Source organism: Cervus canadensis, chromosome 21 (genome assembly GCF_019320065.1).
Source record: "Cervus canadensis isolate Bull #8, Minnesota chromosome 21, ASM1932006v1, whole genome shotgun sequence".
Taxonomy (NCBI): Eukaryota; Metazoa; Chordata; class Mammalia; order Artiodactyla; family Cervidae; genus Cervus; species Cervus canadensis.
The window spans coordinates 35212152-35229783 of record NC_057406.1 but is presented as its reverse complement, the minus strand read 5'-3'; the positions used below and the strand labels follow the sequence as shown (position 1 = coordinate 35229783).

General features: G+C 36.6%; 1 protein-coding gene across 3 annotated transcripts in view; it reads left to right on the top strand.

Moving 5' to 3' along the window:
- ITPR2 (inositol 1,4,5-trisphosphate receptor type 2) overlaps nucleotides 1-17632 on the top strand; it is a 559320-nt gene that overhangs the window by 357228 nt on the left and 184460 nt on the right. For all 3 annotated transcript variants that reach the window (XM_043440936.1, XM_043440938.1, XM_043440939.1), the window contains 2 exons: nucleotides 16385-16493; nucleotides 17215-17402. In XM_043440936.1, coding sequence (XP_043296871.1) covers nucleotides 16385-16493; nucleotides 17215-17402 — 297 coding nt within the window. The remainder of the gene's footprint in view (nucleotides 1-16384; nucleotides 16494-17214; nucleotides 17403-17632) is intronic.

Here is a 17632-nt window from a genome sequence, read left to right as displayed (position 1 = left end):
TAGTTTCTTACACCTCAAATGGTGTGAGGTATCCATGGAAACTGTCCAGCCTATATTCAGCGCGCTGGACCGCCTTCCCACACAGGTCAAGACACAAGCAGTCTTAGACGCTAGTTCAATTTATTGTGCCTTAAACATTAGATAGTTTTAACAAGAAATTGGCTCCTAATTGACACATGCAATTTTATGTTTAATTAGCAGTTTGAGCTGCTCTGTATTTTACTAACAGATGTAACATTCAAAACATGTGCCGTTTTAACACATCTGTTGTACAGATGTACTTAAATGCAGGAACTTTGTGGCAAATAGCAGTGATGACTCAGCCGCTTATTAGCAAAAATTTGGACAGAACTGACATTATTTTCTTTAAGATATGCATTTTAAAATCATTGATAGAGTGAAGTTCTTTAATCTAATGTATATATTTTATATTTTTAACGGCCTTACTGAAATTTTCATACATGGTAAAATTCACCCTGCTGAAGTATACAGTTCAGTGGTTTTTAGCATATTCACAGATTTGCAAATAACACTCACTGTCTACTTTTAGAACATTTTCGTTACCCCCAAAAGAAACCCCATACCCTTCGCAGTTTCTCTCCATTCCCCCACCCCAACCCCGGTCAACCACTAATCTGCTTTCTCTCTCAGTGGATTTGCGTCTTCTAGACTTTCATATAAATGCAATCTTAAACTGTGTGGTCCGATGCTTTCTTTCACTTAGCATGATGTTGTCAAGGCTAATCCATGTTTACCTGTATCAGTACTTCATTCCCTTTTTATGGCCAAATAATATTCCATTGTATGTATTTATCACATTTTTGTCTATCCATTTATCGTGGATGGGCATTTGGGTTTTTCTTCTTAGCTATTATGAATAACACTGCTGTTAACATTCAGGTACAGATGTTTGTGTGGACATATGTGTTTATTTTTCTTTTACACATGACTAGGAGTGGAATTTGGGGTCATATGAAACTATATGTTTAATTTCTAGGAACTGCAAAACAGTTTTCCAGAGTGATTGTACCATTTTATTATGGTCAACAATGTATAAGAGTCCCAATTTTTCTGCATTCACAGACTTGTTATTGTCCCTCTTGTTTTGTTTTAGCCATCCTAGTGGAGGTGAAGTGATGTCTAAGGGTGAATATTTTAAAGGAGAGCAATTTAATATTGTCCATGCTTCATAAATTATTTTAAATGCATCTCTCTTACTTGCTTTTCTATTGCTCTTGGTTCGTAAGTAAAGCATACCTCATCTCTGTCAATATTTTCATTTTGTTTACTGATCTTAATGTAGGCCCAATTCAGAGCCTATGACATCAAAACGTAAGATGATGGTGAATTGAAGTATTGCATGGAACAGGTAGCAGTAAAAAAGGGAAAACACTAAAGAAAACTAGTTTGATTATAAGATTAAATCCCTAAATCTCTGGTACATTTTCATCTTGCTTTATATGAACTGGAAAGTAGGTGTAATAGTGAGTGATACCAGATACCATGAGGCTTTGTTGAATTCCAATGCTAGGTTAAAAGATATTTTTTCTTTCTCCTCAATTTTAATGTGCCATGAGTTGTATCTCTTGGGGAGAAAAGAAATGTTGCCAATTGAGGTATGATATACCATTAATTTTAGATTGACCTGTAATTCAGGAATCCTAAAGTTTGGGTAAAAATGTGTCTGTTAGAATCATTGAAATGTTTTCAATTCTTCCTATTAAAAATAAGGTTTCAATAAATGTAATATGAGAGACTTCCTTGATGGTTCAGTGGCTAAGACTCTGAGCTCCCAATGTAGGGGGCCTGGGTTTGATCCCTGGTTGGGGAACTAGATTCCACATGCTGCAACTAAGACCTGGTGCAGCAAAGTAAATAAATAAATATATATATTTTTAAAAGAAATGTTGTAGGAGATGTGTTTGTGCCCTTTTTATTTTTTGAAGGCAACTCAGTCATCTATGCTTCCAATACCCACAGGAGAAACAAGACTTTTAATACCTCGAAGACTTGATCAATACCTATTATATATACCAATGGGCTTTTCCAGTAACTCAGAGGTAAAAAATCCTCCTGCAATGTATGTGATGCAGGAGATGTGGGTTCGATCCTTGGGTTGGGAAGATCCTCTGGAGGAAGGCATGGCAACCCACTCCAGTATTCTTGCCTGGAAAATCCCATGGACAGAAGCGCCTGGTGGGCTATAGTCCATAGAGTCTCAAAGAGTTGGACATGACTGAAGTGACTGAGCATGCATATATACATGTTAATATCCATGAGTATAAAAATGATATTTAACACATACTCATGCATACACACACAGATTAAGAAGAGAGAAAGAGTCATCAACTTACTGTTTCCGAATTTGGGAGTATGAAATTAGCAACCTATTGTTGATCAGTCACTCAGTCATGTCCGACTCTTTGCAACCCCATGGACTGCAGCACGCCAGGCTTCCCTGTCCTTCACGAACTCCCAGAGCTTGCTCAAACTCAAATCCATTGAGTTGGTGATGCCATCCAACCATCTCATCCTCTGTTATCCCCTTCTCCTCTTACCTTCAGTCTTTTCCAGCACCAGGGTCTTTTCCAATGAGTTAGATCTTTGCATCAGGTTGCCAAAGTACTGGAGCTTCAACTTTAGCATCAATTCTTCCAGTGAATATTCAGGATTGGTTTCCTTTAGAATTGACTGGTTTGATCTCCTTGCAGTCCAGGGGACTCTCAAGAGTCTTCTTCAACACCACAGCTGAAGGGCATCAATTCTTCAGTGCTCAGCCTTCTTTATGGTCCAACTCTCACATCCATACATGACTACTGGAGAAACCATAGCTTTGACTATATGGACCTTTATTGGCAAAGTGATGTCTCTGCTTTTCAATATACTGTCTACCAACCTATAGTTAACTGAAATTTTTCTTTTCCTTGTCCTATTTAAGTTACTAGTTGAAAGTAGCTGATTTATCTCAAGTCAAATTTTTTGAAGATTGTGTTTTCACCATGAAAATATTTTGGTTTGTTCCTTTACAAAGCTAACTAGACAGGTGATTCACGAGCCTGTGTAAGTGTTTATAATGCAGATCCCTTCCACCCGAGCCCTGCCAAGCAGCTCAGCTTCCATAACAGCAGAAGTACCTTGCATGTTACTAGACACCCTGGTGGCTCAGCTGGTGAATAATCTGCCTTCAATTCAGCAGACCTGGGTTCGATCCCTGGGTTGGGAATATCCCCTAGAGAAGAGAATGGCTATATACTCCAGTATTCTTGCCTGGAAAATTCCATGGACAGAGGAGCCTGGCAGGCTGCAGTCCATGGGATGGACAGAGGAGCCTGGTGGCCTGCAGACCATGGGGTTCCAAAGAGTGGGGACACAACTGAGTGACTAACACTTAACTTCAGACAAAGTGTTACTTTCTTAGAGGCTTGAATTCCAGTTACAGTTCAGGATATATAAGATAGTGAATTTTCTGCCACAGTATATGCCAGAGGGAATAAATGACTTTCAAAATAGTGTTCAAAAGACTGTAATAAGCTGAGTCAAAAACTAAAAAAAGTCTCTTCCTAAAGTAGGCATTTGACACTTTGTCTTTTAATCAGTTCAGGCATCTTTAGGTTTGTTTGAATTGAAATCTTATTTTCTTTTGGTAATAATTGTATTGGTACTTTAAAGTGGTGTTGAATATTTATGGAATTCCTAGTTTCTACCAGATCTAAATCATTGTCTCATAGTGTTTCATTGTGGAATTCTTTGAAAATTATGGTTAACTTCTCGAACATAGTTGGGACATATAAGCAGATACTTGCTTATATTAAAATAGGCAAGATAAATGGTCTCATGGACACTTAGACACAGGAAATCATCAAAATTAGACCTACATAATTTTTATTGTCATAACAGCAAGCACTAAGAAAAAATGATTTTAATTTGATAAGGGGAAAATGAGTTAGAAAAAAATTATTTTTAATTTTATCTTTTGTAAATTATGGCACACCAACATAATATTTTTAAAAGAAAATAGTATCTTTTTAAGAGAAACACTTACATAATATTAAGAATTATGTTACTCAATCAGATCCTTGCAATGATGTATTCAGTTCAGTTCAATTCAGTTCATTCACTCAGTCGTGTCTGACTCTTTGTGACATCATGGACCGCAGCAAGCCAGGCCTCCCTGTCCATCACCAACACCTGAAGTTTACCCAATCTCATGTCGATTGAGTTGGTGATGCCATCCAACCATCTCATCCTCTGTCGTCCCCTTCTCCTCCTGCCCTCAATCTTTGCCAGCATCAGCGTCTTTTCAAATGAGTCAGCTCTTTGCATCAGGTGGCCAAAGTATTGAAGTTTCAGCTTCAACATCAGTCCTTCCAATGAACACCCAGGACTGATCTCCTTTAGGATGGACTGGTTGGGACTCCTTGAAGTCCAAGGGACTCTCAAGAGTCTTCTCCAACTCCACAGTTCAAAAGCATCAATTTCTCAGCCCTCAGCTTTCTTTATAGTCCAACTCCCACATCCATACATGACTACTGGAAAAACCATAGCCTTGACTAGATAGAGCATCAAGGTTTTTCAGTAAAATACAAAAATCCTATTTCATTAGATGTATGGTGACAAGGGAAGAATTTGGACTAGACATTTTAACATATTAGTGTATTTTCTTGTATTAGACCACATCACAATCATTGATCAACATTTTACCTTCAAAGTTTTCCAACTGAATGTTAGAATTGTTTCTTTTTGGTAGTCTAATATTTTGCTTCTTGGATTCCAACATAACTTCCTTCTTTCTGACCTGGAAGCACAGTTAATGAGTTTGTGTATTGAAAATATTTAATATGTAAGTAACTTCCAATATAATTCAAATATCTTCCAAAGTTGTAAAACATGACAGATGTCAAATATTGCAGTCCTTAAAAAGACTGCACTCAATGTGACTATATTTTGGTAAATAGTGCCCTCTCATTCAGAATCATTGGTTTATACATTCATTCAAAAGTTTTTATTGAGTATTTAATGTGCCAGCTTTTGCACTAGGTGTTGGAGTTGATGACCAGCCAAAAGGAAAAAAAAAAAAAGGCAACTCCTTGTCCTTGTGGTTTTTATAATCTAGTAGAAAGAGATCAAAATCATTCATAGATTGATATAAATAACTCTAAAACTAAAACATATGGTGAATGAAGCACATGGTATTATGAAGGGACTGAAAGAAAACTAGTTTGGTAAGATTCCAGAGGATGACTTTGATATGGTTGAGCTCAGACCTAAAGGTCGAGAGTCAGAGTTAATCAAGCAAAGCTGGGGGATGGAGAGGGAGAGGTGCAAAGAAAGCATGGATGGCAAAAGGAACCATTTTCTCCGAATGCCTTGAGGAAGAAGAGACATGGTGAGACACTGAAAGGCTTGTGTGGCAGGAGGAAGATGTAGACTGATTCACAGAACAATAATGATAGTGGTTCAAGATTTGTAGATGTTGGATCATGAGTCCTTATGTAAGCTATGCTGTGGGTTTTGGTCAGTATTCAAAACACACAGAACATGACATGCAAGAAGACATGCATGACAGAACATGACATGCAAACTATCATGATGTTTAATATTTATTGAATATTTTCTTTAAATATAATATTGACTTTGTATGAGATAATATGTACACCATCACTTTAAACTATAAAGCATAGTAATGTAATGAGGACATGTGAATCCCCCAGCAAACTGATGAGCATGTATCTACATATGTGTTCTGGCTTCATCTTCCAGAGGCAACTGGTAAACTGGTACCTCTCATTTTTAATACTGCATTTCATGTCTTCCAGGACATTTTTTTCCCTCTCAATATCATGTTTCTGAAATTCTTCAAGACTGTTGGGTATTGCTGTGAGGCTCTAGTTCTTTCATATTTACCACTGTTTATTCCATTCCGGGAACGTACCACAGTTTACTGATCCATTTTCCTGTCAGTGGATATTTGGATTGATTTCGGTGTTTTGGTTTAATTTTTGCCTGTTTGTTTTGCTATCAGTGCTAATATAAATGGCTGGGATGTGGTACTATGTGTCTTCTGGAGCACATTTCCTTGGGAATGTAACTGCCAGGTGAGAACATGTTTTCTAAAGTGGTTGTACCAGTTTCCATTTCCATAACCGATTCACGTCCTGGTATATAGGTGTTGTCATATCCTGTATATGCTACTTGTGCAGGTCATTCTCAGTTGAAGCTTATTTTTTAATGTCTGACTCATTTTGTCAGACTTCTTAATTTTTGCCAATCTAGTGGTTGTAACATGGTGGCTTATATAGTCTTTTTGGTATTTCTCTTTTTTAGTAAAGTATAACTGATTTAATATGTTGTGTTAGTTTCAGGCATATAGAACAGTGATTCAGATATATACATATATATGTGTGTGTGTGTGTGTTATTTTTCAACACAGACTTATTTTATATTCCCTAATTACTAATAAAGGTGAGCATTTTTTTCATGCTTATTGGCCATATGTGTTTATATGAAATGCCAGTTCAATTCTTTGTCCACTTTTTATGAGATCTTTTCTCATCAGTTTGTAAGCATTTTTATGTGTTCATATATATTCAGTATAGTCCTCTGTTGTTTCACAGCCCTCTGGATATCATAGAATCAATTATAGGGGCACCAAGTGCATGTGGGGAGACTAGTTAGCAAGCACAGTCTTTCCTAATGGACACTGTGTGATAATTTTATAAATGTTTAAAATATTTTTCTTACATTTCTTATGTTAAAAACAAATACTAGGATGAAATACTGCTCTTTTTTCTTCCCTAACGGAACATTAGACCATTGGCTTTTGGAAGAGTTCTGCTTTGTACATGCACTAGGGACACTTGAAACTTATGCATGTTAATGTATTATTTTATGAAACCATAACACACTGATCAAGTTGGCTTCAAAGTGATCTTCTACAAAATGAATGCTGTTTTTCATTTACCGTCTCTTAAACATTTATAGAAAGTTGGAGTTGGATACTTAGGTCAGTTGTTAAAACTGTGGGTATCTTTGTGGAGCTAGGCATTGTCATATCCTGTATATGCTATTGTGCAAGTCTTTCTCAATTGCAGCTTATTTTTTAATGTTAGACAAAATATTATAATAACTATCTATTTAGCACTTATTATGGGCTAAGAACATAAGCTTTCCATATACAATTGCTAATTCTTAAAATAGCCCTGCAGCATAGATATTATTATTCAAAGATGGGGAACCTGAGTCCAGGGGCAGGTAAATAAAATTCTTGAGATCACAAAGCCAGTGGCAGAACCCAGGTCCAAACTAATTATGTTGGTTTCCAGAACATTATCATTTTCACTAAGTGTACAGCTTTCCAATGCTGAGCGCTTTCTAAATTTCATTATTATGTGTTAGACTGTGTGTTGATAGATATCTCATTTAATTTTCAAGAGCTTACCTTGACGTTGTGGCTTTGTAGAGCTCCTCTTCATTCCATTGACTCCATAAATCTAAGGAACTTGTAAATATATTCTGAACTTATTAAAATTTGCCTTCATACTTCTTTTGTCAAAATATTTGCACTGATTGATAAGTAATGCAAGTGGTAGTTTTCTCCTTCTCTTTTAAGGCTAATTCCATTCCAGTATTTTGGGGGAAAGGGGGTGAGGATTCTCTCTCTCTTTTTCTCTGAAGGGGTTGGTTCTTCTACCATCTTGTTTCCTCAACAACTCTGCCAAGTTCTGTGCCCCTCTCACTGCCCAGTGAGCCAAGCCCTCTTGGTTGTAGATAGATAGATCACAGCTTGCAACTCACCAACTGCATTGACAACATAATATCCATAGAAACAGGAAGGTGAGTATAGGGCTGGAACATGCTGGTCTTTCCTCTCTCTCTTTTCTCTTTTTGCTTTGCTTTGTTTTGTTTTTTGTTGTTGTTGCTTTTCATCTGTACATCGTTAGCTTCACTGAGAATATCAAATTATTTTTCAAAGTAGCTACACCAATTGCTCAACTCCCGGTGTTCTGTCTGCTCACATCTTTGTAGAAAGTTGATGTTGAAAGAATTTTAAAATTTTGCCAGTCTTGTAAATGAGAAGTCTCTTACTGCAGTTTAAAATTTCATTTCTCTAATTCCTTGTGAGGTTATTTATTTTAGCATGTATTTTGGGGAGCTATTTGGCTTCTCTCTTCCATAACATGCCTGTTTGAGTCTTTTGTTTATTTTCTTTTGGATGGTTTATGCTTTTTTTCTAGTGTGCAGGAATTCTTTAAACATTTATATATATATATATATATACACATATATATATATATAAATTATCTTTTCTGAGTGGTTTTAATGATGTCTTTTAATAAATGGAAGCTCTTAATTTTACTGTAGTCTTTTATAGTTTGCAGATTTTGTTTCTTGTTTAAGAAGTCCTCTCCTACCCCTTTGTCATAAATATACTCTCTCCTACATAGACCTCTGAAAGTGTTTAGTGTTATAGTTTTGTGATTCACATTTAAATCTTGAATCCACTTGAAATTGATTTTTTGTGGATTGTGTGAGATAGAGGTTGATTGTCAATAACTTATATATTGTTCCTTACCACTTGGTACTCTGTCTTGCAAAGTTATACCTATGTAACCATCTTTACCAAATGATTGTGGAAATATGAGAGGAATCACAGTACTGGAGGATCTAAAACAGATATCATTCTTCCCATTGTCCAAGAGGGAAACTCTTCACCTGCACTTCACATTCAGATCAAGTTCAAGTCTCTCAATTGTTTCCATCTCCTCCCCAATCTTGCTTTGTTCTCTTGTGTTCTCTGAGATCTCCAGAGGCTGAATCTTTATTGATCTATACTTGGCCATGTCATCCTTCAGGTATACAAAGCTTATACAGGAGCTTTGAAATTAACCATACGAAATTCCATTTTTCCTGGTCTTCGATGTGAGTGCTCATGCTTGCACCGGCAGCATATTGATTCCATTTTCTCAGTAACAGGTAGTCTCAGCACTCTTTACCAGGGGATCGTGGGCTTAACTTCAGTGGTTGTATGCACTTCCATTTGAGTGTAATTTTATGAGGTAGTCATTTATGATGTGTGAATCTAGGAGTTTTGCTTCAATAGGGAAATGGTATCTAAGGCCCCTCTGCTTATCACTTGCTTATTTCTTCTTCTCTCAGCTCTTTATGTTCTGGAGATGAGAGGAAGACTCCTTACCCAGAAAAGTGAACAATTATAAGCAGAAAGATCCATTGTCAGTACTGTGGGTGAAGGGTTGAATAAGTTCTCAATCCTTAGAATTTAAGCAGACCCTGTATTGAAATGGGTGAGGGGGTGTACGATGCTGTTGACTTTCATGTCAGTCTGTGTACTTCCTGGAAACCAAATACTGAGAGGCTTTTATTAAACTCCAAAGAAGATAAATAGTTTCCTTTACTTCTCACTAGTTATGGGGCACAAATTCATCCTCTCAGTGTTCTTAGCAACCTTGTTTTTCCAGAGGTAGTTGATAGTTGATAAACCCAGAATGATGACTTGTTACTCTTACCTCCAGTATTATCATTAAATGTTTAAATATCATCCTTTACTGTTTAAATGTTCTCATTTCACAAATGGAATCAAATGGTCTGGTGACAATTATTTATTTTGAAAAACAGTGCCATATGTTTCAGCTCTACATATTTGAAAATTCTTTTAGCATATGCTGCCAAATTGCTCTTCGCAGACCCTTTCCTAGTTCCTGACACATGGTAGAAATATAATATGTCTTAACAAGGAGTTAGAAAAAGGGAAGAAAGGAGATGGAAGCAGACTGTCATTCTGGTGTATGAATAATTGGTTTTAAAATTTTTCTGCGTTCTTTTATTTTTCATAACCTCCTTTACTAGATTTATTGAAACATCACTATATTTTCAAGGTTATCATGATTGTGTCATTGTGTTGATAAAGGGTATCTGTGAATGTATATAATAACTATTCCTGTCGAAGTTTGTATTTCTTATCTTAAGAAAGTGGGGGGAAATTATCAGGGGAAAGAACTGGCTTATATTCCTTGGAGTCAGTGACCTAGAAATTTAAACCATCAGACAACTAGATTATAGGAGTTTGGCCACATTTTCCCAAAGGGGTTCCTTGAAGATGTAGTTGATTATAATGCCACATTTAATGTAATTCCATTAGGATACAGCTGTTGCAATAATTTATTTGAAATTAGAAATATACCTTTTAACCTCTTGGAATTCAAATGAGGAAAACTATCTAATCAGAGAGACTATCATTAAACAGAAAGGTTAGGGGAGCACCAGTTAGACTAATACCAAGTTTAATGTTAAAATAAAACTATGCAGAGAGTACAGAAACATACAATCACTTCCTTGTAGATATTATCTGAGCTGATTAGCAGCTAATTGTTAGTCCTGGAGGAGAAACCATAAATTAAGCATCTTTAGTTTGCAATTTTCATTGCTTTTTAAATTTCTACTTGAGGACTTAGTTTTCTAGGATTCTGGTTGCAGGGACGTATTTTGATGGTATGTTAAGGATACTGCACACAGTAGAAAAATGTTACTTTAGTGTCTGATTTTTCCAAGGAAATGGGAACAAATGTGGATTTGGTCCCTCAAATATCACATCCTTGGACCCTTCACTCCTAATGCTACTAATTCCTGGTAAGACAGGGATGGGCTTCCTCAAAAATCAAAGAAAATCTTTAGTCCTTTTTAAGACTAATACATACTTGTTATCCTTTCTATCTGTGAAAGGCAGTCATTTTTAAGCTTCTTAATTTTTGATCCATTAGAGTTGATGCAACAGGAAGTGGCCAGGCAAAACCCATCCTCTCAGATTTTCACAAACTTGTGGCTTTTCTTTTTATGGAGATGTTTTGTTGCAATTTCAGAAGGTGGTTGTTAGTTATGTTGGCTACATTACCTTTAGCACATCTGGGATGTGTTCACATGAAGGCATTGGCTAAAAACTGTGTCTTGTGGCCTGGAATTGACTCTGATATTGAAAAGACAGGAAGGACATTCCTTGCTACTTGGCCTAACCCAATAAAGACACCTTCCATGGCAAGCCCAGTCAGGAATTCATTTTGGAAGCTGAAGAGCAAGTACAGAAGTTGAGCTTCTCAGTTTTAGGATGCTTTTCAAAATATAAACATATATTTAACATATAACATATATATAAACATATAAACATATTCTTTCCTAAATTTCTGCTGTGGCAATTATAGCTCTGAGGATTACTTTTAATCCTGGCACCAGAATTTCTGACCTTGGTTCTACAGTTAGTTTGAGTTAAAGGAATTTGTGGAAATGACTTGCCTCCAAGCTGTCAGCACTATAAGGCCACCAAGAATGCCCCAAGACAGGTTGAGGTGAAATACTTGCCTCCCGTCCTTCAAGTTAGAGCTCAGAACTGGACAACAGAAATGTTGTGATGTAGCAATATCTGAAGTTTTCCAGTCTTAAATGAGGGTAGTTAAGACAAACAGAATCCTGTTCTATCTCTGCCTATTCTGCATTAGTGTTTAGCTCCACGTGTGCGTGCTAAATCACTTCTGTCATGTCTGACTCTCTGTGACCTTATGGATCTTAGCTTGCGAGGTTCCTCTGTCCATGTGATTCTCCAGGCAGAATACTGGAGTGGGTTGCTATGCCCTCTTCCAGGGGATCATCCCCACTCAGGGATTGAATTAGCGTCTGTTATGTCTACCTGCATTGGCAGGTGGGTTCTTTACCACAAGTGTCACCTGGGAAGCCCTGTTTAGCTCCAAGGTTTGCTTTTTTTGAAAACTGCGGAGTTGGAACCAGTATAGAATTTTTTCCACTTAGTTGAAGTTGGAAGGTCCATTTTAAATGGCAAAGTATGTGCAGATTAGCTCACAAGTATGTAATTCCAAGGACTGACTAATAGTGGATAAATGAGGATTTTCAGTTAGTTTATCATTTATTATTTTTACCCTTTTCTTATTATATGGGACGGTTTGGCATACAGTGAGAAGCTATGTACAAAATCACCTTGTCAATTGTAAACTGTTCTGTGATCTGGTATTAATACTAGCAATGGCATCAATTTTACACAACTTACAGAGCACTTACTATGTGCTGGAAACTGTTCTAAGTACTTACATATTTTCCCCTCACAGAAGCCCCCCGAAGGGTGTTGGGATCATTTCATTTGACATTTGTAGGACTGAGTGCTGGGTAGTATATTGAAGTAGCTTGCTTAAAACATACCATTAGTATGTGGCATAGAGGGGACTGAAGCACAGATGGTGTGACTCCAGAGTTGAAAGCAGAATATAGGGCGCTCTTGTCCCCTTCCTGTGGCATTCTGAATTCACATAGTTAGAAAACATATGCTTCTAACTTGGCTGGAATTGGATAACAAAAGTGTCGCTCATTTGATTTTGATGTTTATGAATCTGGTAAGCGTCTACAATTTCATTTTATCTGCCTGAAAAGAATTTAGAAATAATGACAGATATGGTGCATATTTTAATCTGCCGTGAAACACTTCAACTCTCTGATTGGTTTTGAATAGCTTTCTTCTTCTAGCAATATAAAGGGCATATTTTAAAACAGAGGGTAAAATGTAGCTTTCTAGTTCTCCTTTAAAAAAACTATTGTTTCTCTATCTCTTGGTTGAGTTCTTGGAGTAATGGGGTTAAAAGGCTCTTACAGAGAATAAAATGGGAGTTCGTTCACGTAGACCTGGGGCTCCATTCACAACAGGTTCTCTTCCAGGAGGTGACTGTGACTTGTGCCATATCAAGAAAAACAGTCCTAGGACTTCCCTGGCAGTTCAGTGGTTAAGACTCTACACTTCATCTGCCGGGGAGCAAGTTCGATCCCTGGTTGGGGAACTAAGATCCTGCATGCATGCCACAGCCAAAAAAATCAGTTAATTAATTAATAGTCATACCTTAAAAAGAGAAAAACAGTCCTGTATTTTCGCATTTCTCAGTTTTATTTATTGCAGCTAGGCCAACTGTATGTTACAGGGTTTGAGTGAGAAGCAATCCATTCATGTATAGAGGTGAGAACCATGATTAGTACAAACTGAGCTGCCCTTTGAAGAAATTACTTCAGTTAATGTGTTCTCACATCTTTCTCCCCAGGTTACAACTTGAACCTTATAATTTATGGGTCTAAAAAGGTCTCTTGTAGCATCTCCTTCTGCTGTAATGAGATACATGATAAAAAGTCCGTTTGACTCCAAAGAAATGTCTTATTTTGTTTTTCCTACCCTTTTGGAAGCATCATTCTTTGGCCAGATGAAATTATTTCAACTCAAAAGGCTTTCTTTTCAAATTTAAATGAGAACTTTTAGTTTCTTGTGTCTTTTATAAGTGCCCCACTTTGGTTTGACAGGGGGGAGTCGAGTTCTCTTCACTGGTAGAATAAGCTCTTAACACCTCACTTTCTCTTCTAAGACTAGTCATCACCTTTACTCACAGCACCCCTATATGAAAAAATCTCAGACGAAGAAAGCATGAAATAGGGAGGAATAATAGATGTGTTCTAAAAATTTTGAGTGTCAGTAAATAAAAGTCACTGTAAGGCTCTGAGTGTCTGTTGGAATTCTTGGCACTGTGACATTTAGGACATTTGTTCCACACTGATTGTGCACGAGATAGCTTTGCTGGGTTGGTCATCTGGGTTAGCAGGGGAGGTTTGCCATGTGAAACCTCTTCTGAGTCAGCCATTTCCCCTTAAGCACTTCCGTAGGTCTTAGTATACGTCTCTCTTATGGAACTGATCTTATTGTAAATTATTTGAGAGGAGGGTTATATTTTTAGAAAATTATTTGTGTTTTTCATTTATTTCAATTGGAGGATTATTACTTTACAGTATTTTGATGGTTTTTGCCATACATCAGTATGAATCGGACATAGGTATACATAGGTATACATTGTCCCCTCCATCCTGAATCCCCCTCCCACCCCCCTCCCCACTCTGCCCCTCAGGGTTGTCACAGAGAGAGCACCGGCTTTGGGTGCCCTGCATCATACACCAAACTGTCACTAGTTATCTGTTTTACATATGGTAATACATATGTTTCAATGTTATTCTCTCAAATCATCCCACATTCTCCTTCTCCCACTGAGTCTAAAAGTCTCTTCTTTACACCTGTGTCTGAAAGGAGGGTTATATCTTATAAACTTAAGATAGTGCCTAAAATACAGTTGATTCTTAATGAATATTTGTAGAGTGAAGAGGGAAGATAGGATATGTCCATGCCTGCATGATAAGTCACTTCAGTTGTGTCTGACTCTTTGTGATTCCGTGGACTGTAGCCCACCAGGCTCCTCTGTCCTCGGGGTTCTCCAGGCAAGAATACTGGAGTGGTTTGCCATGTCCTCCTCCAAGGATATGTCCATAAGTAAGACAAAAGAAGAGCTTTCAAACTGAGAATATGATATGAACAAAGAGAAAGACTTAGAAAATTGTGGTTGAGGAATCATCACATAGTTCAGTTGGGTTACAGTATAATGTGTGAAGACACTCTTGGAGCCAACAGTTGAAAAAGTAGAATGGGTAGGTTTTCACAAATCATTTTCAAGTTGGGGGGATATTGGAGCCTAAAAGACAAGAATGATGTGATCACCTTGAAACCAATTGAATTTCTGCCACTTAAGAAAAAAACACGTTGAAGAGAGAAGAATTAATCCATTGTGAAAAGCTGAGTTTAGTTGCCAGCAGAACCTCCAGCTGTAGATAAAGAAATGTGAATGGAAAGAGAAGGAGAGGCTCCAAAGAACCAGGTCAAGGATGGAGGAGACACATTTGGCAGTGAGACCTGCCCAGTGGATTATGCAAGCAAAGGCTGGAAGAAGTTGCTGATGTGGAGTGGGGAGCTAAGAGTTGGAGAACTGAGGACAAAATCTAAAGGGCTGGAGAAACAGGGACAACCAAAGCATGAGAGAGAGGAGGTGCAATGGAGTCATGTGTCACAGCAGGAAAGGGAGGCATGCGAAGCAGACATGCGACATGGCCTGGGGCAATGGCCACATTTTGCCATCAGGAGTTGAGTTCAGGTCTTAGTCTATCACCTGTTAGCTGCATGATCTGCAGCCAGTTGCATAAGCTTTTGGACCACAATGCCCTTACTGTTGCAGTTGTGGTGTTAATGTAAGTAGTTTAAATGTAAGGACTATAGTCCTTACATAATATTTTAAAAACTACCCTTGTCTATTAAAATCATAACCAATAAAATGGAAGATTTGGAGTTATCTATATTTCTTCTGTTCATGCAAGCAACTATATTGCAAAATATGCTATTTTAAAATCTCTTGTAATCCATATAAAATTGAAGACAGAAAAAATTTTGGTATATGATAGGAGTTTATTGACAATAAGTGGTAAAAATGATTTTTGCAATAAATCATGTGGGAACAATTGATGTCAATATGGAAAAAATTAAATTAAGATCTTACCTTTCACCTGGCACAAAATTCAGTTCAAATTGGAGTATAGATCTAAATGTGAAAGGCAAAATTTTCAACTTTTGGAAGAGTATATTTGAAAATGTCTTTCTGAACCAGAGTTGGAAAGAATTTCTAACAAAAAAGCAAAAACACAAGACTAGTGGAAAACAGTGATAAATGTGCTTGCATTAAAATTAAACAGCCTTTTCGTTAAAAAGTGGTGAAAGAGGAGTAATAAACAAGAAGACTTTACAACATATACAACTGACAAAGGACTAGAAATTAGTATATATAAGGAACTCCTTTTTGTTAATAGCAAAAGAAATAATCTAATTGAAAAAAATCAGGTAAACAAACTCTTTCTAAAAGAGGAAATCCAAACAACCAATTAGTATATGACTATCTGTGAACCTCATTAGCAATCAACAGTAGAAAACAGGAATTTTTGAATTGTGTGTTTGATAGACTATCTTTTGCCCACTGTCTTCTGAATAAAGCTCTTGGAATTTAAATATAATTCACTCTGTCTTATCAAGCTTAAATTTTTGAGCACCTTCTGTATACCTAGGACTTTTTCTAGCTCTTTTTACTGGGCCTATCTAAGTGAAGGCTTTTCCTTTCCAATTCTTAGGTTATTTATCAATCAGTGTTTTCTTTAGACGCCATGAGTATTCTGACCGACACTGGGACCTTCAGCTTTTGAAGCAATTTAAAATTTATAGAGTTTGTGACTGTATTGTTCTATTAAACATACTGTACATTTATGCTTTATTTCTTGGAGAGGCAACACTTTTTGTTATTTTCATGGGAAATATTGGCAGATCTTTGCCTTAGAAAATATTATGCAATGTTAGTTTTTCCATGTTCAACATCATTGATAAAATGCATTTTAAGTGGCATTTTAATGTATTGATAGCTCTCCCTTTTACTAGAAAAATAAACAATAAAATTTTTCTTATCCTTTTTATTATTAGGGTAATACATTAAGAAAAATCCTCCTGAATCGATACTTTAAAGGTGATTATGGAGTCTCTATAAATGGACACCTCTCTGGAACCTACTGCAAAACTGCACAAGGAGGAGGCAAGATATCATTTTTCCCTTTATTTTCAAATTTTAATAACATCTGTGCATGCCGGTATTATTCTAGTGTTTTACTTAAAATAGCACAAATATGAAAAAATTAATTTAAAAAGCACCATCATCAGCCATAGCAAAAAGAAAATCCTGCCATTTGTGTCATCTAGGATGGATCTCAAGGGCATTATGCTAAGTGACATATGTTATGTATGTGACAATCAGTTATGTATGTAATCTAAAAACTCCAAACTCAGAGAAACAGAGATCAGATTTGTGGTCTCCGGATACAGAGAGTGGGGAGTAGAGAAATTAAGTGAAAGTGGTCAAAAGGAACAAACTTTCAGTTAAATAAATAAATCTTGGGACTGTAATATACAGCATGATGACTGTCGGTAACAACATTGTATTGCATATTTGAAAGTTGTTAAGAAAATAGATCCTAAAAGTTCTCATCACAAGGAATACAAATTAACTTTATGAGATGATGAATTTAATCTTATTGTAGTCATCATTTTTCAGTGTATACATTTATCAAATTATTAATGTTGTACACCTTAAACTTATACAATGTTATATATCAATTATATCTCAATAAAACTGGAAAAATAAGTATAAAGCACATTAAAAACCCTTTGTATGATTTTGGGTTCATGAAACAAATTTGAACCTTAGAACTAATTTTGCCTTTTGACAAAGGTTTACTTATTATTTTTCCTAATCACAGGAAGCTTTTCTGGGCAAGATTCAGATAAGATGGGGATATCCATGTCAGATATTCAGTGTCTCCTGGATAAAGAAGGTGCATCTGAGCTTGTCATCGATGTTATAGTGAATACCAAAAATGACAGAATTTTTTCAGAAGGCATCTTACTTGGCATTGCCTTGCTGGAAGGAGGGAACACACAAACTCAGGTACCTGCTCACCATCATTGCCGCTGGTTGCATTTGGTTACTTTGTGTTTCTTACTTCTTTGTCTTGGAAACCTAGGTAATAATTTTTCATTAAGTTTCACATGACTATCTCAAAAAGAAAAAAAAAAACTCCACAACAACCTTGTATCACATTTTCCTTATAAATTTTTTGATTTGCTGTAGTAACTACATTGTTGTTGTTGTATAGTCAGGAAGTCCTGTTAGATTCT